Source organism: Paroedura picta, chromosome 5 (assembly GCF_049243985.1).
Source record: "Paroedura picta isolate Pp20150507F chromosome 5, Ppicta_v3.0, whole genome shotgun sequence".
NCBI classification, from domain to species: domain Eukaryota; kingdom Metazoa; phylum Chordata; class Lepidosauria; order Squamata; family Gekkonidae; genus Paroedura; species Paroedura picta.
This window is the reverse complement of record NC_135373.1, coordinates 81,875,665-81,899,841: the sequence shown is the minus strand read 5'-3', so window position 1 is coordinate 81,899,841 and position 24,177 is coordinate 81,875,665. Positions and strand designations below refer to the sequence as shown.

At 43.4% G+C, this 24,177-nt stretch overlaps 1 protein-coding gene across 5 annotated transcripts; it reads right to left on the bottom strand.

Annotated features, from left to right (window-relative positions):
* Positions 1–220: 220 nt before the first annotated feature.
* DYRK2 (dual specificity tyrosine phosphorylation regulated kinase 2) lies at positions 221–23,709 on the bottom strand. Of its 5 annotated transcripts, XM_077338745.1 has the most exons (3): positions 23,157–23,708; positions 22,184–22,326; positions 221–7,794 (listed from the first exon to the last, which is right to left on the bottom strand). In XM_077338745.1, the coding sequence occupies exons 1-3, from the start codon at positions 23,221–23,223 to the stop codon at positions 6,193–6,195; spliced, it is 1,812 nt and encodes a 603-aa protein (XP_077194860.1). In that variant the 5' UTR covers positions 23,224–23,708; the 3' UTR covers positions 221–6,192. The 5 variants fall into 5 exon arrangements, with proteins under 5 accessions (XP_077194860.1, XP_077194863.1, XP_077194861.1 ...); XM_077338748.1 differs by lacking the exon at positions 22,184–22,326 and having other exon boundaries at positions 23,157–23,709; XM_077338746.1 differs by lacking the exons at positions 22,184–22,326; positions 23,157–23,708 and adding an exon at positions 21,839–21,958.
* Between the last annotated feature and the right edge of the window lie 468 nt (positions 23,710–24,177).

Sequence of the window (24,177 nt, the reverse complement as noted above, 5' to 3'; positions counted from 1 at the left end):
CATTCAAAATTTGGGTATTGGTGCCATTAACACAAAACTGACAGTGCCACCCAGAGCAGTTATACCTTCTAAGTCTCATGGAATGAATGGTCTTAAGAGACCATAATATAATGATATTTTAATAGTTCAGAGTATCTGAAGTGTTTGGGTTTTATCGAGTGTCAATGCTATTTTCAATAAGGATGAATAAACCCTCCAAAATTTAGAAGAAAGAAGGTAATACAGGACATAAAATTTTATTCTGAAATGATCTCTGGCCACAACAATAAATGTAACAAATATTCACTAAAACAGTCTTAACCCCTGCCATCAGCTGTACAATACTTCAGTATCATAGAACTGGCCACTAGGATTAAAGCCCACTACAACATATTTAATGTGAAGTGGCTGGGACAGCAGCATCTCACATGAAATTTTACATACATATATACACAGTCCACATTCAGTCATTTTTTCACATGTTTTCAGTACACACAGTTGCAGCATATTATAGTCACGTGTCTAAGTTGTTGCTTGTCTCTTTTTTTAAAAACCCAAACCAAACCAAGGTACACCTTAGACATACTTGTAGCAGTTGAGCTGGGTAAATGCAATCAATGACTTGTCATATTACCTTGTATTTTGTAGCACAGACATACAAGGAACTAGAAACAATGTAATTCACAAATGTTTTCTTTATTTCAAGTGGGCCATATTAAAGCCTTTATTGACATAAAAATCTTTTATTTATAATGTATTGACCACCTCTCTCTGATAGAAAAAAACGGTTCTTATGAAAAAGAGACAGAATTGAAGAGATCTGACACTTGCCTAAAGGTTCTAATAGAGCCCATTGCTACTAGCAGGCGTAATGCCCCAGCACTGTTGCTGAGCAGTGTCCATTCAGTTCAAAGGTACTTGCATATGGTTTCAGTGGTGCTTGCAAGCCCCATTCTCATCAATGGAAGCTGCTTGGCACTAGCCATTCAAGGGCTGTGCCTTACATCTGAAGCATTTTTCTATTGTTTTTTTAAAATAAAAACATTCTTCAGAAATCCTTCATGACCCCAAACCACCCACCAGGATAAAAGTGGCAGTAAGTGCCTTGCACCCAAATTGTAAAAATCCCTGGCTTCATTTATTGGAGCCAGGCACGTAGAAAAGGAATGCACTTTGGATCATACCAAATGCCCTGGGATTATTTGCACTATAAAATTAAACAGTTTCTGAGGTAATTTTCTTTCCTTTTTACAAATACAGTTGATTCTGTCTAGCACTGTCATAACAAAAAATAGTTTTTTAAAAAAATCAATCTGACATTAAGGTTACAACTAACTACTATGAAGTGCCATCTTTAACCCTTGAAGGAGCCTGCAAATTCCTACAAAAGGGTATCCTATCCCCCTTCACTGAAGTAGTATGATAGCCTTATGGTTTCTATTAAGGCCTTGAAAACATGGGACAAAATCTACCAAAATGGTCTTCTGCTCATGCCCAGGTGATATGCCAGAAAATCAGCCCCAAACACTGAAGTACTCTTTAAGAACTACCAGGCATTTCACTGGGGTATGCACAGGAAAACGGCCTAGCAGATTGTGCTCACTCTGGATATAATTAATACAGGCATAGTCATTAAAACATATTTTCAACCTGACTACATAACACCTCGTTCAAAGGGATAAAGAAACAGAGTTACATACTTCACAACATGGCATTGTTCATAACGAAAGGCACATTGTTAACACCAAGGGCACAATTTTTATCCTTCACTGTTCGACAAATCTTGCACTCCCTTTTTTGTACCAACACACTCAAGTAGTGAAAGTAGCACTCCAGTACTGCAAGAACAAAGCAAACTGAGACTGCAACCAAAGATGAGACAATGCTGTGCTATTACTAGTCCTTAAAAGCAGCTCAGATGTCCCCAGACAGCGGTAACATGTGAGTCTAAGCAATGTTTCCAAGCCAACATCTATCAGCCCAACTAATTAGAGCCCTTAGAAACAAAATCACACCAAAGCAAGAGGCAACATCTTTTAAAATATTTTTTCTTTCCTCCTTCCCCCCCTTTCCAATTATAAATAAGCTACAATAATAAAGGCAGTCAGATTACTAAAAACTGCAGGATGGCTGATTCTTTTGTTAGGTATATAGGAGGTTTCATCACATTCGAATTAAAGAAAGATCTCGGCACACAGTATTTCGGCCTAAAAAGTTTCCGGTAGCATCTATGGAATCACAATCACAAATATACTATCGGCATTTAAAATATGGGTATCTGAAAAAGGATACGTTAATGTTTTTAGATTAAAAAATGACCAGGGAATATTGTTGATTTCTTCAGTTCAGCTTCATGGTAACATCTTCAATGTAATGGATGCATGGGCTTTTTTGGTGGGGCAGGACTGAAGTTCAGTCCAGCAACTCCTTGGCCATGCAGGCACTTCCTTGCTCATTCAGCAATACATGCAAAGGATTCTCCATTAATGTCAGTGAAGGATGCCATGCTCGCTCCTTCGTACTTTAGAACTGCAAGCCTGCAAATACATGGACTTCCTGCAGCACTGGTGGCCAATGGGTATTGGGATCAGGACCCTCATTAATACCTAATGCTAAGATGCAGATAGTCAAGATCCCAGCAACTCTATTACTCACATCCAGCATAGCCACACATTATTATACTGTATATTTTAAACTACAAATATTTTAATGACATTTAGAGCAGGAAGTTTTATTTGCAAATAAAGAATGGGCATATATTAGCCAACAACTAAAGTTGATAAATATTAGTAAACATCTTTTAATCATATATTACTTGTCTGAGATGAGGGAAAGAATGGTCTATTCAGTTTTTTGGCAAGTAATTTTATATTTCCTGAGAATTCATCATTTCTTGTTTATGCCCATTTTCAAAATAGGGGGAAACTGATTTTCACTTTTGAAATGTAAATAATCCAGAATTTATTTTTAAAAAATGACCGGAAACTTTTGTGGCCTCTCAGGGGACCATGCTTTAAGTTGTTATTTCAAAGGAATTTCTAAAGGTACTTGAATTAAATTTGTGCATACTAACAAGATAATGTTATTATGTAACTGACCCTTCCTTCTAGCACCCATATAGTCCTCTTCAGAATGATTAAAAATTTAATCATTAGTGCGTATATGACACGTTGATTTTAACATGATTAATTTAAAAATAGCTTTACAGTGCCCAATAATTCCAATCTAAATTATATTGTTAACTGGTTACTCCCTGGTGAGATTTGCCTCTTACATGTGCTGTTTCTCCCCACTGAGAAAAAGCGAAGAGCAAAACAGGCTGTGTCATTTTTATTTATACAGAACATCAATCTGACTATTTGCTCAAAGATGGAGCAGAAGTAACGACAATATGCCCAAGTATCCTTACATGAAAACAACGTTAACATCTACAGGCTCCTCAATGTAGGATCCTACTTGGTTTCATTTCAGAGTTGTTTAACCTCTTAATACAGTGGTTCTCAGCCTGGGGGTTGGGACCCCTTTGGGGGTCAAACAACTCTTTCACAGGGGACACGGCAGGGTGAGCAGCTTGGCTTGGGGGGAGGACCACCACTGTTGCCACTCCTCTTGAAGGTGCCTGCCAATTTGTATACAATTTATAACCAATTTATATATAATAATGAACAGTGGATCTTCATGCCTTTGGTCAGGTTCGGTTTAATTTCGGTGAAAGAACACTTGCATAATTTTATGATTGGGGGTCACAACATGAGGAACTGTATTAAAGGGTTGCGGCATTAGGAAGGTTGAGGCATTAGGAAGATTCCCCCTTAATAGATTCTGCAAAGAAAAATAATCTATTTTAATTTGGACAATATCTTTGATAAATCTGGGATATAAGGAAGGACACAAGAACAGATGTGATTCTACAGATTAAGACGATATCTGGGACATTTCAGTAATTGTCTAAATTATACTTACAGAATCCAAGATACCAATAGTATATATTACTATTGCAGGAAACATGAATGTTATAGTGCTGTCTTCTTCAGCAAACACATAAAATATGGAAATAAAATACACTTTTGTACATGTTTAAATTCTAGTGTACATCTGAGAAATCTGATTTGCATTATATGGATATTTAATATTTCCCTTATAATAATCATAACACAGCACTTCCCAATACAAAGAGCTAAATGTAGCAGTGAAATCATAACCGACCACAGCACATTCCAGCAGGGCATTCTCCTGTGCAAGCCACACTGAAATTATTCCCCTATCATTCCTCTTTAATTTAACAGGGCTTACGCAGGAGAATTTCATGGTGCATTGTTTCAAAGAAGTCTCTGAAAAATACCAATTTGAAGTTTCTACTACAGTTTGGAGGATACACAATTGACCCTGTTATTAATTCTGAATACATAGTGCAAAGAACCTCAATTGCTTTCAGGAATAAACCAAATAAAGTCAGGGGGGGCAAATGTGTACTTGTGGGGTGAATTCTTAAAATTTAGTGTAAAATGATTTGTTTCTCATAATTTGTCTTCAGAGAACAACTTGTCTACTGAGAAACAAATGCACTTCCTTATGCTTCATGTATCATTGTATTGCAGTATAAATATTAAATAATTTGAGGGGGGATTTTTAGAACCTTAAGGGCTACTGTAGATCTAAAAGAAGAGATTCCAGTAATGAAGTCTGGAATTCACTTCTGCAGATTTGTAGAACAGCTTTTAATGTGTGTATTTGGAAATCATCAAGAACATGTTCCCTCCATGCTGTTGAAAGCTAAAGATTGTAGAGCTTGTGCTAATGACTAGCAGCGCAATCCTAAGCAGAGTCACATCTTTTTCATACTGTTGACTTCAAAGGACATAGATGGGTGTAATTCCGTTTAGGATTCCTCTGCTAATCAAACCCATCAAGTAAAATGAGGAGGTTTAGAAAGGGGACTAATCAAGCAGGGAGTAATCAAATAGATCCTTATTGTTTCTGGATTAGAACCAAAACCAGTGCAGTTTTCCCATCCCTTATCATATTTAATCACAAAACTCACATGTTTAAATTAAGGAGATAAAACTGTATTAAGCACAGTTCTGGCTCATGATTTTTTAGCACCCAAATATAATCCAATAAATTCTATATTATATTTGTTCACAGCTCCTGAAGAGTGTGAATCATTTACAATAATCTTAACAATGCACTGCTATGCACTTTTACACAGAAGTAAGCCCAAATCTGTTCAACAGGTATATTCTCTGGTAACTGTGCACACAAATGCAACTTATGTAAAGCAACCAGAGGTGGCCTCAGGATTTGCAGAGCAGAGGGCACCCATCAGCCCATGCTGTGAACCTGTATCAAAGCCCATCTCACTGAAGGTAGGGAGCAAGGGGAGGAGTTGAAGGCTTCTTGAAGATTCCAAGATGATCAGTTACCTGGGCAACACAAACTCAGTAAAAGCTGAAACTGTTGAACACCAGAGTGATTGGAAAGTTGGTGGCCAGGCTTCCCGAGGTCTGCAGTTTTCAGAGTTTAGGTACCTGACCAGGAATAGTAGAGTGGGATCTGATGCAAGCACAGGGGTGAAAGTGCCTATTGCATTTCCTGGAAGCGCTCTATAGATGCAATAAAAATGTCATAATAAATATTCATAGCAAGTATTATGCAGAAATTGGTTAATGAGCCAGAACATAAATACACATTTTACCAACAATCTTGCAGACCTCACTCATACCCCCTGAATATTGTCTATATTTTTTAAAGAATGCAAGGAAGTATTTGCAGGATAAGGATCTACTGCTAAAACAAAAACCAGAAACAGAAAAGTATGGAAGATTCACTCCAGTGAAAAGCCAATACAAACGGGGGGGGGGGGGGGAAGCATACTTCCCCTGTCAGGCTATAATGTATGGTGGTTATGCTATAACCAGTGGCCTGCCACTGACCCATTATTGTGCCACACTAGTTCCATAGTAAGGCTAGCTACTGTTGAGAAGTAAAACATTTCTTTTTTAAAAAGTATAAAAACTTAAAGCATTGTCCCCATGTTTTTTTATAAAATCAAAACCAATTTTTCTTATACTTTTAAAATGAGTGTTGAAAAAATACAAACATTTAAAGATACTGAGCAAATAAAAATAGAAATCTGAGCTACTTTTTCATGAGAATAAGGCTCAGCGACATAGTATTTCTCTTTCTTTAAAATCAGCATTGGATTATTCAAACTCAGCTTACAAGTTTTGGCAACACTGTCCTTTGCTGAATATTCCCATTGGCATCTGTCATTTGTGCCAAATTAGTCCTCAGTTTTGATGCTGAGTTTGAAGTCGGAGGTAACTTGGAAATGGATGTGATAGCACCAGCACTTTCTGTTATTCTTTTTGCTGACATCTTCTCCCCAGTTGGAGGCTTTGGCAAACGTCTCCTTAGCCAGGGATGCCTTAAAGCCTGACTCGGTGTCATGCGCAGAGTAGGATCCCACTCTAAACACTGTTTTAAGAAGTCGAGGAAAAGGGGGTCATCACATCCCTTTAGCGCAGTCCCCCACTCTCTACTCTCTGGAGGGCCACGTAATTTGCCCCGCCTGGAACGACCACCATTGAGCACTACAGAACCATCTGACAAGGTAGTAATGGTACAGTATCGGGGATAACCCTTAGAGCTCACAAAATTTTTTGCTCTTTTGGATGAATCTAACAGTTTCTGGGAAGGCATGCCCAGTAACTCTATCATACAAGCCAGCTGATCCCCTTCATCTTCTCCTGGTAAGAGAGGATAACCTGTTAACAGCTCTGCTAGAATGCAGCCCAAGCTCCACATGTCTATGGGCATCCCATAACGAGCACCAAGGATTACTTCTGGAGCACGATAAAAACGTGACTGAATATAAGTGTAGACACGTTGATGCTCGTAACAGCTAGAGCCAAAATCAATAACTTTAATACCACTCCGACCCTGTTGCTTCAACAGAATGTTCTCTGGTTTAAGGTCACAGTGAATGATTCTGTTTTTGTGCAAAGCATCCAAGCATTGCAAAATCGAATGGGCAAATTTGCGAACTAATGGCAGGCTGAAGCCCTGAAATTTGTTTTTTTTAATGAGCTCATAAAGGTTCATGCTCAGCAACTCAAATGTCATACAGATATGGTTGCGGAATGTGAAGTTTTCCAGCATGTGTATAACGTTCATATTGTTGTCCTTATCCTGTTTTTTTAAGTGCTCCAGAATTCGAATTTCTTCTGCAGCTTGGCGGTGAAAGCGCTTCTCATTTCTCACCATCTTCAAGGCAACATGCTGATGCATCTTGTGATCATAGGCCTTCACCACTTGCCCAAAACTTCCTTTTCCTATAACCTTCAGGACCTCATATCTGTATGATATATGATCATGGGGTACTTGCACATACGATCCTTGATCATCATCATACCCACTGTTGTTTGGACCACCAGTTACACCTTGTCTCTTCTTTGCATTTGGACCCAAAAAAAATACTTCAGAATAACTGAAAATCTCATGATGCTCAAAGGCTGTTAGCTTTTGCATGTATTGCTTCATGGCTTGCTCTGGTGTCATAACAGAGGCTTTCACCTTCCCTGTCCCGTCCATAGACTTCAAAGAACTGGAGCTCCCTTGCCGCCTGTGTGCACTGTCCAGATGTCTGTCTTGAACCACTGGCAATCCTGATTTTGCTACTGTTGTAAGCCCATTGGGTTGAGTGGTTAGAGCCATCCTTTTGTTGCTATTGTCTTCAAACAGCTGCTGAACCTGGATCTGCCCATGGCTGGCAACATGCAGGTGCTCATTCATTTTGTGCTTATTTCCACCAACCTAAAATACAAAACATAATTCTGCAATTAAAGAGAGCGCAGGCAGAAATGAACTCGTTCAATAGTCCCCAAAGGGTATGCGGAGAAACAGAAGTTTTTCTGTATTCAACTTAATCCATTTAATTATTGACAAATATTCACAACATGTAGGTTGTGCATAAATATCTTCATTTTATTGCCTGGTGTCCTACTATTTGAACTTTTTATGCTTCATAGCCTTCACATAACAGACTGCTCAAAATAACTTGTCACAGGGTACCTTTTAATCAGCATAACCATTCTGTTCTGACACTTGTTTTTAAAAAATACTACTTTTTGTAGGGATACAGTACAGGTAATATAAACACTGTTTCTTGAAAATCTTCTGTGGATACGGAAAGGATGTGCAAAAACCCTGTGGTATTTTTTGAGTACAAGTATGAAAAATGTTGGCATTTTCCAGTATCTTCAAATCCCATTATTTGTAGTCAGCTCCATTATACCCAGTGATCACCAACCCTTTTATCACCGGGGACCTGTCAATGCTTGCCAATTTTACTGAGGCCCGGGGGGGGGGTAGTCTTTTTCTGAGGGACGTCACCGCCACCCCCTGAGCCCCTGCTCTGCTTGCTTTCCCGCTGGAACGCCTGACTTCCCATGCCCAATGGGGGGAGCTGCCAGCAGCAGCTGTGCAGTGCCACACTGAGGGGAAGCCACAGCCATGGCAGGCACCAGAGAGCACCAAAGGTGAGCCGGCAGCAGAGTGGCAGGGCAGTCCCTGAGGCAGCAGCCGGGGAGGAGGACAAGGAGGAGCCGCAGCCCGGTATCAACTGATCTATGGATCGGTACCAGTCCCTGGCCCGGGGGTTGGGGACAGCTGCCCTACCATTACAGTCAATAACCGACTATAATTGGAGACGGGGGTGGAGGGGTTTGAAATAGAGGCACAGAATTTGCAGCAAAAGATTGAACCAAGAGGCCAGTTCTATGGACCCCATTTTACACTATTTTAACTGCCTTTTGCAAGTCACAAATTAACTCTGAAGGTGTATAAAAGAATTTCTGTCCCTTTAAACACATTCTGCAAGTGCCAAATTTACCTGGAAGGCATTTAAAGGGACTGCAATCCCTTTAAATGGCCTTTAAATTCAACTATCTGGCCATCCTGAAAAATCCTGAATATTTTTTGGAATTTTCTACCTCAGTCATTTCAAATGGCTGAAATTGGGTCCCAATCTATATCTAGCTGAAAAATAGCCAGAAAATACCAATAAGATATTTTCTAGCTATTTCTTCAGCTTGGATCTACTGAATGCACACCACTCAAGATTAATATACATTTGCCTTGCAGGGGGATATTGACTTCATAATGATGACACTGACAACCATAATTTGGCATAAAATATTTAGCCACAGCCTTTATTCAACATTGAGCATGGCAAGCATGGGAAAAGGATCTTGCCCTCTTGTGGCCAGCCAACCACAAGGCACCCCACAAGAGCCTGCCCCTAAACCGGTTGCATTGGTTATCCAGCCCAAAATCCCGGACATAACGGCAGGCTGAAAAAGGGGGGAGGCAACATGGATTGACCTCTCTGGGCATCAGGCTCTGTTGGGTTCTCCTGTCCCCCAGAAATGCTAGCCCCCAAACCTAGGGGAGGCCAGTGCACAAGCTTGGCCACCCCAAAATTGATCCTTCTCATGTGCCACTTCTGCCAGCTGTGACAAGTAAACAATAATACCACCCAACCTCTAACCACGCCTGATTAATATAGTGATTTATATAGTTAAGTGATACACTGAACTGTATTTTCTATTTACTGCATCTAATTAAAATAAATATGTATATTAGAATCATACACTAACACAGAAAAGACCCAAACTTCAATTAACCTGACCTCTAACCCCAGAGTGAAATGACTCATTATGTATTCTTCCAAAACAATTCCTCATTCATAGGGCTTTATCATGAAAAGCTGAACTTTTGACCTTTAAAAGTCATCTTCAGCTGCTTTTCTGTCTGTCTGTCTGAGAGAGAGAGAGAGAGAGAGAGAGAGAGAGAGAGAGAGAGAGAGAGAGAGAGAGAATGTTAATTTTCCAAAGAACTCCCTCTTCTCCCTCATTTCCCAGTGTTCCTCCATCCCCCAAACAGCAAAATATCCCAAAGCCTGAAAATTCAGAAAGCAAAGTTATTTCACCTTCGCCGACTTTAAGGCGTTGCCTTGTAATTTTTGGACATTTAACAGCAGAGGTCTCTATTAGTATAGTAGGCTGGAAGGTCTAGAATGGTGAAGGGAAAACAAGTTACGTTTCCAATGTGCTTAAATTATTTTGGAGGTAAAACACTAGGAAGCACAGTTAAATGCTACAAGGGACAGTGTTATCCAGCAGAAAGTACATTTCCATCCTTAACACGACTAAATAATTCGTTAAGCCCTTGGTGGGAGGGCTTTGTCCGTGATGAGGAAGGGGCCTGATTGGCCCCTTCCTCCGGACAGACCATTGGCCCGGCCGATTCCCACCAAGCTGACAAGGAAGCAACTGTGAGCCGCGCAGAGCGCGGCTCGCAGTTGCTCCCTTGATGGCGGCCTGATGCGTCGGGCCACCAGCAAGGGAGCCCCCGGCAGCCGCATACTGGGCATACTTTTGAAAGACAGATTTTTCCCTTATTTCAGATAAGGTCTCTTGATCACAGCATAACAATACCCTTCAAAATGTAAATACTCTCCTACTCTCAATAAAAAATATACCACAAATCAATCCATATAGTAGCTGCAGCCTGCACTTGTTTTTTGCCATAAATGGTGATATACATGGGCGCATGCATGCACAGGCCAGTAATTTGCACACAATCCTAGTAGCATTGATTTCCATCTGCTTGTACTACAGAAGTGGTCTCATGCACATGATAAAGGCCTGCAGAACTCTTTTGCGATGACATTTAGCTAGCTGCTTTGAGTGCAGCTAAGTTCTAAATATGCATGTCAGTGAGTCCATAGCCATATACGAGGCGGGCAAATATTAGTGTAGCTATAGCCATTATATGTGGAACAACTAATCTACTGTATCTCCCCTTAACTTTAGCTGAAATTGGAAAGTGGCTTTCAAACACAGCATATGAAAAATTAAACCTCATAGTATATTGGATACCTGTCAGGATTGTAGAATCTCTGTCATAAATTAGCCTGAGTTCTTCCATGACAGTTATATTGCTTGGCGCCTGGTTGCTACAGGTCCTATATTCTTGCTAACAATTAAAAGTGAAATATGTTGTTGTAACTCTTATCACTTGTTGAGGCCTCTCGGCTGGGCTCGGTTTCACTATCACCCAGTCAAGGTCATGTGAATGTATCACTGTTTTTAATTGCCTGTGCCTCTTCTCTCCTTCTCCCCTCCCTTGGGAACTTTCAAGTTTTGAGCGGGAGAATTGTATTGATAAGAAGAAGCAAATCTGTACTCAGGTCAGATTTGACTTCGCCAGTCTTGATGCATGTAGTATTTCTCAATAAAGCTTTCTGATTATTAAGAAGCTTGTTGTGAGTTCTCTCAGCACCTGACAATACCATGACTAGAGACGTTCAGGCTTATGATGTGAAAATGCTACCAAGTACCCATGCAATACCTGTGAAACCTGGGCAAGAGGGATATGACAAAGAAAATAGCACATCTTGATCAGAGACTGTGCCATGTAACCTGTGTGTTGCTTCAGCTGACGTAAGAACACTTTTGCTTCTTTAGTCAAAGTATCTACAAAGTATCTACTGTAATTAAAGACTTAGAAATGTTTGTACCCAGTCAGAGGGAAGGTTACTGGTAGGGCTTTTTTATATTGATCTGATATTAATGGTCTGGTAATTGACCTTTTGTTATTTTAGGGTTGTATTTCTTTGGGCAGATTTGGCTGCATTTTAAAAAACATGTGTACATGGTTTTATCTTCTTAATGGACTTGTGTTGTTTTGTGTCCTTGTAACTTGTTGCTGCATTGTTAGTTACACTGAATCTGTAAGTGATCAACAGGGTAAATATTTTAAATTAATAAATAAAATCTTATCTAGATAGAAGTGTAACATCATTATGTACAAGAATATACTGTAAAATCCCTTCATGCCCAATTACTGTGATAAGATTTATTTATTTCAATTTCTAATCCGCCCCTCTCAGCAAAGCCAGCTCGTGGAAGCTTACTACATTCTAAAACACAATATATGGATATAATATAACCAACATAAAAACCTAAAAATAGCTCAATATAATAAAATATCTGCAGCCAGACTGATGTTGTTCTCTGGCCATGGAGGACTTTAAATTTGGAGGTTTCCAGGAATTATTGTTGTTTCTATGAAAACTTGTGTCTAAAACTGAAAGTCTAATTGTGATGCAATGAAGATAAGCATTCTAGCTACACTTATAATTGTTTCTATTTCACAACAGTGTAAGGCTACTTTCAGTATTTCAGATTATCACACATTTTTAGAAAGTAACAATGATCTCATGATGGTTTTGGAACTGACCACCAGGACCAGTTTTGCATGTTACCTTTCTTGTAGTGTTTGTTCTAAGTTCGAACTGAAATAACTGCAGTTAGCCACACATTTAGGGATAGCCTAGTCTGATATCAATTCAATCATATCATATTCCATTCACAGCAAATTATTCAAGAGGAGAATGGAAAATAGCATGTTAGGTTCTAGTATCACTCATACTAACCACAACGCTTTCCCCAAAACAGGGTAAGATTAGCATGACTGTTTCAGTCTTGTTAAAAATATCCCTAAGGTTGTGAAAAGTAGATGAACTAACAATTTCATTCCACAGCCACAAGGACTGAATAGAAATAAGCAGAGACAGTCAATGAAAGAATTCGGGAGCTGAGACACTCTTTCTTAGTCAGTTCTCCAAAACCAAAATGCTCTGAAAAAATGTTGCAGAAGATTATCAGCAACATGAATGAAAATGGGAACATGAATAAAAAAGAGGAAGTTAACCATACAGTCACTGGCAACATGCTGAATCAACAGCCAACTCAACAGTCCTTAGCAGATTGCAGAAGCTTTTGAATGGCTCACCAGCTGCCAAAGCAGGGGTGAATGTAGTTTCACTTCTTGGTTAGAAGCTAAAAACTGAAAAATGGGCTAGTCACAGACAAAACTTCAGTTTGTGTATGTATGTTTTTTTCCTAAATAATGTGGAAACCACAGCTATAAATGTTTACAAGTACAATGCCATTTCCTATCTGAATGTAAGATCCAACAATAAATTATTCAACTGAATCAGCCTATTTCAGGGGAAAAGTTGAATTCTTACTGGGTAACCTCCAGCACTGATGATGAGATCTACACAAAAGAAGTCTACAAACTTCCAATAAGGATTTTACAGTGAAGACCAAGAACCTCTGCCATGGAACCCCTGAGCACTGCAGATGATCCTGGGGGTACATTCTAAAGTGTGCACTCAGTTGACTTGGGAACCCTGATACGCTGCTTGGGCCTTACTGCTACTTGAGTGAGTGGAGAATCACCCAACACACCCTGTTGGGCTATGTCAACTAAAGCTAGCCTGCTGTGCTTAGGAAGCTGTACTTAGGGCATCCTGTAATCTTGATAAACTCTAAGAATGTTTGTGGAACATAGCTTGAAAGTAGCACATGGCAGATTTTATGTTCTGTATGTACTGCCACAAAATGCCCCTCCTGAAGACCGTATGATCTACTGGAACAGTATTTTGGGACACTTAAACAAAACTAAAAAAGGGCAAATCTCCCTCTATGATGCATGGATGGAAATGCCTTCAGCTCCCTCACAATGGAGTCTGGATGCAAAGTAACGGCACTCATTTATTGGAAATATTGTAGCTGGTAATCTATGTGCAGTTTACTGTCTCAAGAAGCTCCACAAATTAAATTTACCATAGTCAATGGATTCAAGGGACAAGGAAAGTGAAAGCTCAGTTTCCTTGTGATGCATAACTCTTTCCTACTAATAATAAATCTAATAATCAAAAATTCCTCTCTCCTAGTTTACAGATACCCTTGCAACTTAATAACTTTATTTGCCTATGCAACATATTACCTACACTTGAGATGACATTTTCAAAATATTTGTGTGTTCCCTATCTAACCCCCCCCCCTTTTGAAACCTGAAAGGCTGGTCTACAGTCTCCTGAACAGTCTCACTATCATTGTTGGAAACTTCATGGACTGTAAGTACATCTCAAAAATTTGTAAATATGCATAAAAGACATTGGGGGGGGGGACTGCTCATAATGAAAAGAGCCATCACATTATAGTACTCCAAGCTTTTAAAAAGACTGAAACATGATTAGTTAAAGATGTTTTGTATCTTCATAGGCCACCAAGTTAGGAAATCATCAGCGTCCCACTGTAGTTTAATAAATTCTTTTGTAATTTAACTTTACCACAAAAAAATAACAGATCAGAAAATTATAATGCATTATTGGCTTCTTCAAACAAACCAACTCAGTCCAAAGTACTGCACTCTACCAAATCTCCAAAGTAAAACAGATAACCTGTAGTAACTTACTATATCACCTTGCCAGCATTACCTATGCTCTGGTAACATCCAGGTTGGATTAATGCAATTTGAAAACAGTTTGGAAATTTTAATTGGTGCCACATAAAGCTGCCAGGCTGCTATATTTACTGTTCCAGTTCTTCAAAATCTGCTTCTAACATAGAGTTTTTGCCCAAATATCAGACCATCACTTGGACATCACTGGCATGATAGTACTTCCTGGGTGATTCCAACAACTTGGCCTAGTTTTCATCTTTCTTCTGATAAGTCCCCTGTACCGGCCAGCTGAAGAGTGGCTATGGAGCAGGGCCTGGTGTGTGTGTGGGGGGGGGGGTAGGGTGCCCCCACCTCTACAGAGGAGGTCTGATAATCCTAGTAATTAATGGTGCAATCCTATGAAGTCTACTGAAATCAAATAGAATTGCACTGCAAGATCCTCAGTTTCTTCTGATCAACCTGTGTACCAGTTTAGATCTACAACATAATCCTCCCCCTCTGAATTCAGAGATTAAGCAGGTGACCACTAAAGACCACTATTCCTATGAGTAATTTTCATCTTATACACAATCACTTGGTAACCATACAGTTATTTTCTAGGCATACTAAAGCTATGATCATATGAATGTTTAACTCAATGAAACTTAATTCCACTCAGAATGATTCAACTCAGAGATTTTTATTGTCTTGGTAGTAATGGTTTTTTCAATATATGATGGTAGATGGCACAAAAACATAAAACGTGACTTCAGTAGAGCATTTTACATCAGCAAGGAAACAATTCTCAGTATCAATAAATGCATATATGTCTGAAATTTCTATTCAGAGGTTTAAACGATGCAGAATTCTTGGATAATTCATTTTTATCAGAACTTTCTACCAGCAAGTTACTTATGATCCACTCTAAATTATATGCATGTGCTGTGGTTGCCAACCTCTTCTGGAAGGTGGCTTCTATGACATTGTACCCTGCTGAATCCCTCTTCACTCCAAACACTGTCTTCTCCAGCCTCCACTCCAAAATCCTCAGGAATTTCCAACCTGGAGCTGGCAACGGTCTTATGTCACATGACAAAGTACTAAAGAGAAATGTTATGTCCAAAGAAGAAGGAAAAATATCAGGTGATGGATGACTGATTTATTATACAAAGCCCCTGTATTATCTGTATGAAATATAAAATTGTATTTTTATAGATCCCTCTTATGAAGCTTGCAGGACAAAATGTGTAGGGACTTTGTATAATAAATCAGTTATCTATCACTGGGCATTTTTTTCCTTTTTGGTTTGTTGACACATTGGGTACAGCCCATTTTTTCTTTATCCTACGATGTCCAAACATCTATGTCAGATCATGGGGAAGAAATAGTCTATGTTAGCTTTATCTTTATTATTACCTTGATTCATGATTTTTATGAGGATGTACTGATTTGAAATAATTTTAAAGCTGTTCAAAGTTTTTAAGTGTGTTTCTATCTGGCGTGGAGCCATATATATATCTGTAAACCGCCCGTGGCGCCACGGGCGCCACGGTCTAAATAAAGCAGTAAGGGGTCCTGGGGCGGGATGAGTCCGGGATGAGGAAGGGTCCAGATTGGACCCTTCCTCATGACAGACAATCGGAGGGACCAATCGGGAGGCGCGAAGCGCCTGCCGATTGGTCCCTCCGATTCCCAGCCCCAGGAACTGAGAGCCGCGCGCAGCGCGGCTCTCAGTTGCTCCCGACCTGACACGGTGAGAGGCGCGAAGCGCCTCTCGCCGCGTCAGGCCGCTGCCTGAGGGAGTCCCCGGCAGTCGCGCTGTGTGCGGCTGCCGGGGGCTCCCTGGCCGGAGGCCTGACGCGGCGAGAGGCGCGAAGCGCCTCTCGCCGCGTCAGGCCTCCGGCCAGGGAGTCCCCGGCAGCCGCGCACAGCGCGACTGCCGGGGACTCCCTCAGGCAGCGGCCTGACGCTTTCTGCCCTTCCTGCCGCTGTCGGAACGGCCGCTGCAGTTGGCTGTCCTGCTGGCCTTCGGCTCGGGGGTGCTGGTGGGCTGGCAGGCGAGCCGCATGTGGAGCCGGTACCTGGACTGGCGGACGCGGCGCCTGCAGGATCAGCTGTCTCCCAGGCAGAAGAAGCTGGACCGCCGCCTGCTCAACAACAACGAGCCCCGCAGCCCGCCGCCGAGTCGCTGACCGCCCCGAAGCCGGTGGGGCCGTCAGCCCAACAGTACAGCCGCTTCTGCTGCGCCGGCGCCTGAAGCTAAGTTCGCCGCCCCATCAGCGGCGCCGCCGGAGACGTCCGCCCCGCCCCTGACGCCCCATCGCCTCTTCCTGCTGCGAGGATTTTGCTGCTGCCGCTGGCCCGAAGCCTCCTTCTCCTGCCCATCAGCCAGCCAGCCAAGCTCAGAGAAGACCCTGAGGAGTTCGCTACGACCGGCCAGGGCAGCTGGAAGGACGAAACTAAGAGAGGAAGGGAGAATGGCTCTCCCTCCCTCCTACGCTTTAGGTAGGCTGCTCCACGGAGCGGGGGGGGGGGGGGATAACTGCTAGCGCCCATTGCATTTCAATCTGCAATGGGCTATATTTCTAGTATTATAAATAAATCTGAATCTAGTCTATGAAAGCAACAGTCAAATACTAGAAAGGCTGTTCTAGGAGACCCTTTCCTTTCTAGGACAGTTCAAGACAGCTGGTGGCAGCTGTGCTCCTCATCATAGCAGAGCATGTGGGGTATCAAGTGAAGCACACTTTACTCTTACTGAATTCGTTCCAGCTATAATCTGTATACATGTGAGCAGTGATATTGGCAAGGACACAAATAGATGTGAGTGGAAAAAAACTGTTTTGCTATTTATCTAACAAACTCTTCCTCTACAAGCTCTGGGTAACACACATATTCTCCCCCTCTTAATTTCATCCTCATCACAATCCGTATTTTTATTAACTGATTTATTTATTTAAAGTAAATAAATAAAATGTAGGTATGTATTATACTCTGATTTTCTCACCGATGGGCACCTACAGTGGCTTACAACATTCTCAACAACAATCTTGTCACACGGATCAGATTGAGAAAAAGTGACTGGCCCAGGGAGCGTCTGTGAAAGAGTAGTGTAGACTTTCTCAACCAGGTTTTATGAACTCTGGAGTTTCTTGACAGCTCTGGAAGAGTTTCCTGAATGAGTGGAAGTTTATTAATTGTTATTATATTCTTTACATTTGCTAAACATGATATGACCATATATAGGCATGGCGACACATTCCCCCACCAAAATGGCCAGTGATGAGCCTGGAGGAGTTAGGAAGGGGGGGGGGCTGGGTGGCCATATATACAGTTATGCTTTCATATTCTGTATGACTGCACCTCTTCTGTGGTTTCCTGAAGCCTGAAGAATGTTTCAGGGGTTTCTCAATGGTAACGAAGTAAGGCTAGAGTAGAGATTGGAACCCAGGCCTTAAAAATCCTAGTTCAATTATCTATCTACTACATCACACTGGGTCTCTCTATGCATGGAAATTGTGGTGAAAAGTAAATGTCTTTCCCCATTATTCCCTCTCCCTAACCCTAATGTTTCTGTCATCCTTTTAAACAGGTTATTCAGTGAAGATATGTCCATATTTAATAAACTTATTTCTCAAAACAGTAACCATACTGTAATTAACTGCAATGTTTTAAAATGTTTTCATTACATCTGCCTGTGGGAATTGCATGGCGTTCTACAGGGCCCCAAAGCAAAGCTCTCTAACTTGAATGCCTTTATGGAAGAGAAGAGAAGAACTGCTTTTTTGTACCATGACTTTTACTACCTGAAGGCGTCTTACAACTTACAATCATTTTTCCTTCCTCTCCCTACAACAGACATCCTTTGAGGAGGGGGGGGGGGCTGAGAAAGCTCTGACAGAACTATGCATGGCCCAAGGTCATCCATCTGGCTGCATGTGGAGGGGTGGGAAATCAAACCTGGTTCTCCAGATTAGAGCATACTGCTCTTTACCACTACACCATGCTGGCTGTCATGCTATGATTTGTCAGCATAAGTTTCAATCTGAAGGTTTTCTACAAAATGCTGCAGTTTATCAACTTTATTAGGCACTGCAACAACACAGATACTCACAAAGATGCTAACTTTAAGATGAGTATCCATCAATTTCTACCGTGTCACACAATGGTCTAGAAATTACAACATAGATGGGGGGAGATAAATTGTTTTTTTTTCTTTATTTAATCTTTGTAGAGATAATGACTAAGAAATCTTCCAAATTATATGTATCAAGACAATTGGAAGGCATATGATGCAAACAACTAACTGAAGCAAAATTGGTCTAGCCTGCTATAATGGTTAAACTTGGGGGGACAGGGGCGGACATGACCTCTTTGAGAGTAAGAATAGAGAAACGTGACCAAATACAAATGTTCTTTTGAGTGTACCCTGTTTTTGTTTTATACACTTCACTCCTAATGCACTCCTATCCAATAATGTAACCAAGAGAGCAGGACTGGCTATCATTAAGAAGGCAACTAGCATAAGAGGAAACCAGGACATACCGCTTGTGGCAAGCGCATACTGCTTGCCACAAAAAGTAAACACGTTCTTGGGTATGCTGTTCTGCCTGTGCTCCTCACCCTCCACTACTGCTGCCGGAAATGCCAGAAGAGAGCAACGCACTTTATACGTAAGTCTCTTCCTCTGGTCAATCAATCCAGGCAACCAATCCCCTTATTCCATACTTTAAAGGTCCCACAATGCCCACAATTTTTTTTTAAATTTGTACTTCTCCATTTAAATGCCTATGCCTCTAGTAATCTAATCATAGATGCATAGTGTTTTTTGAACACCACCCCTTATGAAATCACAAGCTGGGTCAAAATATAGCAACTACATAAGGTAAACATTTCACTACATTTAACAGGTGCGGAAATCCCCCTAGAGTTTTCTCTGGTTCGCAAAGACTTTTTGTGGCTACCAAACTTTTGATGCAACCCCATGCACACTTAACTAAGAGTATGTACCCCTGAATACAGCGGGACATGCACATGGGCATACTGTTAGTGTGGCATATCATGAAGAAGAAATAACTGGTGCACAAATAAATGTTATCCAAGAAACTTTACTTCTCAAAAATCAACACAAATCAGGTTACAATATCCCCGAGTAGACATGATATTGTGAAATAGCTATTATTAACATCATGCTTATTTATCAGGAACCTTTAGAATTAGTGCCTTATTCTCAACATCCCTTTGGGGATTTAGCAGGCTGGGCTATGGCTGGCAGCCCAATAACATTCTAAGTTTACGAATTAAAGGTTTTGAACCCCAGTCACCAAGCACAGGGCTCTACCTGTATGTTACTGAAATTTGGAAAGCAATGCCACAGAGGAAGAATTTAGAAAGTATATGAAAAAAATAAGTAAATGACACAGCTTCTAACACAGTGAGGTTATCCTGTGATCAATAAGAGAGTTGCATTTGCAGTGTAATAGAGATGGCAGGGGGCGGAATTAAGCTACATGGTCTAAGAAATCTCCACTCATAACATGCAGCAGTCCATCTGCTTAGCAACACAGGTTGCCATAAATACAAAGCACAAGCCAAAGCTTCTTTTATGGCACACAGGACTTCCATACCAGAAGATTTGGGAATCTGAGAAATCTCCCATCTCTAGTTACAACCTCCCAAATAACTGTAATTTCTAGAGAATACTTAAACATCCATTCCATAAAGAGGATGGAACTCCTAGCGGAGTAAAGATTACATAAATTACCACAAATAAGAAAAGAAGTGGCAAAAATATTATGCCATATTCTTTGTATACAAGGGATATTGTATCTGGGAGAATCAAGAAAAGAGCTGAGAAAATAGAGGCAGTATGTAGAATCTGGGGAATGTCTTTTCCTGGAGTACCTGCCCACCCTCCCCCCTGGCACAGCTGGAACAAACATTATTCTGATAACACTAATGGATCACCCCAAAGCACTAATGATTCATTGTGAGGTTAAAGTCACTCCTGTGAGGTTAAAGCAACTCGGACAATGAAAAATTCTAAGGAGAAATATCTATGCTGGTTCCAAATATGGACAGTCATTGAAAGACCAGAAAGATCACTAAGCGGAAATGCAAAGTTTTACAAGCTTTTCCTTCTGACATGGCAGCCAGCATTTTTACTTCAACATTCTTTGTCGCCTCCAAAAGAATTTATATGAATTTGGGATTTCCCCTCCCCCAGCCTGTTCTACATAAAATACAACCTTTGAATTGTATGGGTATGTACAATATGGCTGTACAGCATGTCCACACTGATTCATGCAGTTTTCCATAAGCACTTCTGGTGTGAACTATACAATATTCCACAGAATGTGTAACCTCCCTACATGTATGTTAAATCTTATTCAATATATTGCTACCTAAAGCTTATGCACAAACACAACTGGTACACAGCAAACCAAAGCAATATTGATACCGAGATGAAAACAAAAATCTTCCTTTCACAATAACTGAGCCATGATTCCTACAGGTTACGAGGTCTGTCATTTGCAGATGAGCCCTTGAATTCACCCACCCCCTATATTTTATAATTTAAGCACCACCCATAATCATTTTCAGCTGTTAACTAGCAGTATTCACAACATTTAAAAAATAGAATAAAAACATAGCTATTCCAAATAAATATACAAGAGCTGTACTTTCACATGTACACACACTGCTGTTTGATGCTCAAACGAAACCCATACAATTGTGGTAAAATGTTGTTATGCCATTCTGCCTACCTGGCCATCTATTCAGGGCTATCATTTCCCACCCTCCATAAATAGATCCCCATGCTTCAGAAGCTAATCCTAGCAGATTAGCTAGAACAGGAAAATAATGTGAGAAACCACAGCCCTGAAAATAATGCCGCCAGGTAACACCTGTTTTCATGGCTTAACTGTGTTTACAGCCTCTTGACCACATACTGCATCTGCATATAGCTATCACTATTTCACTGGAAGTGGGCCATCAGTCCAAGCTGGCCTGACAACTAAGAGGACAGTCCAAATTTCTCAGTCAGAGAACGGCCACCCTTTAATCTCAAAGTGACTATCCTCATTTTCAAAACCTTTTGTTTCTCAGTACCGCTCAATGAACCACACTGCCTGGTCTCCACTGAAGTGTGAAAGGCCTTCATTATTGCAAAGTGGCTTCTCAACATGAGTCTGTCACCTGTATGTCAGCTTTCCAGGTTGCTCCTTTATAATTTTTTTCCTATTTGCATCCACAAAGCACATTAAACCAGCCTCGCAAGTAAGCGCAAACATTTGCTCATGCTGCCAGACTCTGTGTGTCACAGGGCAACCTGAGCAGCAGTTCCTAGTCAACTGCTTCCCCTGGAGGATTTGTTGCTCGACCTGGGAAAGTGGCTACCTGCAAAACAGACTTTCTGAAACCACTCATAGCACAGGTAAGGTGACTCTTTTGCTCTTCTGCCTCCACCCAACATCTCCCACCAGTCTGATCTAACACTCTCAGTTTCCCCAACTGACTCCCCAAGTTGCCTCCCCTCCCCCTCCTGGCAGGATACCTGTTGAAACCAGACTGGTAACAGTACCAAGAGGTGTTGAGACATGCCCTGTATAATTAATAAGGTTCCTCCATGCTCAGCCGTGTCCTTTGCTGGCTCATTCAGGGATCCCACTCAGACAGGCTGGCTGGCAGCCTGACTGTACCTAGCACATTTATTGCTATTAATACCATGGAGAGGAGGAGCGATCGATTGGGGGGGGGGGGGCTTATGGGAGGCTGCTGTATTATTTTGAGAATGGAAAGGAGAGGGGGGGATAGAGGGGTTAGGGCTGGCCGGCTCCATATCCCAATTGCAAATAAAATCGATCTACCACCCAGCGACCCACCCACGTCTCATTCTTACCGTGTGGGCCGCGCTGCTGGACTTAAGCGGCGGCAAAGCGACCGGGGACGGGGGCACGGTCCCAGCGCCTGTCCGCGAACAGCCCCTGGTCCCAATTCCCGGGGAAGACTGTAGCTGTCGAGCACTTTCCCCTCCCCTGCTGCCTGCGGAGGAAGGGAGAAGAGACCGATTGAAAGCCACGGAGAGCCGCGCCGGATCGAGCAGGCTTCGGCTCCAATGCACAGACCAGTGGTGCACGACATGGGCCAAGGAGACCCAGTAGCCCCCTCCCCAGGGCGCCTCTGCCTCCGCCTCCTCCGGCTGCCATCGCAAGATTGCTTGCGGGATCATGGGGGGGCTAATCACCAACGTGGCCCCGGCGGGCGGAAAGGAGCCTGGCTCTGGAGAGACCTAATAAGAGCGGGGGCCGCGCTCCTTAACTCGGCTAAACCGTTCATCCCTGATTAACCCACAACCATTAGGAAGGAGCACGAGCGGACAACCAAACGGGATTTGCGTGGCACACGCTCCCCTCTCCTCCTCCTCCCCCCCCCACCTTGCGCCGTCTGTCTGGTCGGGGGGGGGGGAGCCGCACTCCTCCAATCCAAATGCCCGAAGCCTCGCCTCTGCCTCTGGGGAACCAGACCCCGCTCCCCAACTCCGTCACAGGGAGGGGACGGAGGAACTGTCCCCTGCTCCCGCAGAGCCGAATCCCGCCCCGAACAAGCCTTTCCCCGGGGGTCGCTGGTCCCCAAGCCAACCCAGGGCGCCGGAGACGCCCACGCCGGAGCCCCACCGACTTGCATTGTCCGGCCCATCGGGGAGGGGGCAGCTGACCGAGGAGAGCGGTAGCAAATCCCCCCCCCCCGCCGCCACTCTCCCACACGCTCTGCCTGCAGCTGGACAGCGGGGGTCTTGAGGGAAAGGGGGGGGAGAAGTGAAGCTGCTTCGCCTCCCCCCGCGCTCCGCGGCCAGCCCCCTCGCCCCTCCTTACCAGCCGGGCCAGAAGCGGCGGCGGCGGCCCCTCCAGCTCCAGCAGACGGTTTCCTGGTGGTTAACATGGCCGCTGGAGGCGAGGGAGAGGGGAATGCATTTCAGGGCGCCTCCTGAGCGTCGCCTCCTCCGCTCCCCCGGTCTGGCCTCTCCGAACGCGGCCGGCCGCCGCCGTCCTCTTGGCCCCCGCAGCAGCAGCAGCAGCAGCGGCGGCGCCCTGGCGCGCTCCCCGCGGCGGCATCCGTCCCCCCGAAGCCCGGGCCCGCCGGGCGGCAGCGGCCCCCCGCCCCAGCCTCTTTCTCTTGCCCTCGGCTTCCTTCTCCAGTGGGAAGAGAGGCGGCGGCGGCGGCAGCAGCGGCAGCAGCAAGAGCGCCGCCGCCGCTTCCCGGCCCAAGCGCATCACCCCGCCACTTTCCAGGCTCCTCGAGTCCCTCGCGCTAGGGGGAACGGCGGCGGAGGCAGCAACGGGCGAGAAACCCCTCCTCCTCTTCCTCTTCCTCCTCCTCCTCGTCCTCCTCTGAGCGACAGGAACAAACAGTGCCCGCCCCAGGCCGAGGGGCAGTCCCCGCTCCCTCCCTCCCTCCGCAGCCGCGCTCTGCCTCCTTGCCCTCCCCTCTAACGCAGCCGCGCAAGCCTCTCCCGCCGCCGCCGCCGCCGCTGGAAGCCCTGGGCACTTTCACTTTCAGAACCCCCCAAGGTCCGGCGCGCGAGGTCTGCAAGGCCGAGCCAAACCCTAGCTGCCTCCCGCCGCGGGGACGGCCCAGCAGCCTGCTGTTCTTCTCTCCTGCAGGGCTGCAGCTGACTTTAACCTGGCTGCCAAGGCGAAGTGACCATCCCCTCCCCCCTTCTCATGTGTTCTCTGGGGAAAGGGGGGAGGGGGACAGCGAGAGTCTAAGGCAATGCTCAGCTGCCCTTCCCCCACCTTCCTGGCTTCGGAAGGAGACGAGACGGCAGCCCCCACCCCGGCCCCGCATGCCCTGTCACACAGAGCGGCCACCCATTGCTTGTACTCCATGCTTTAA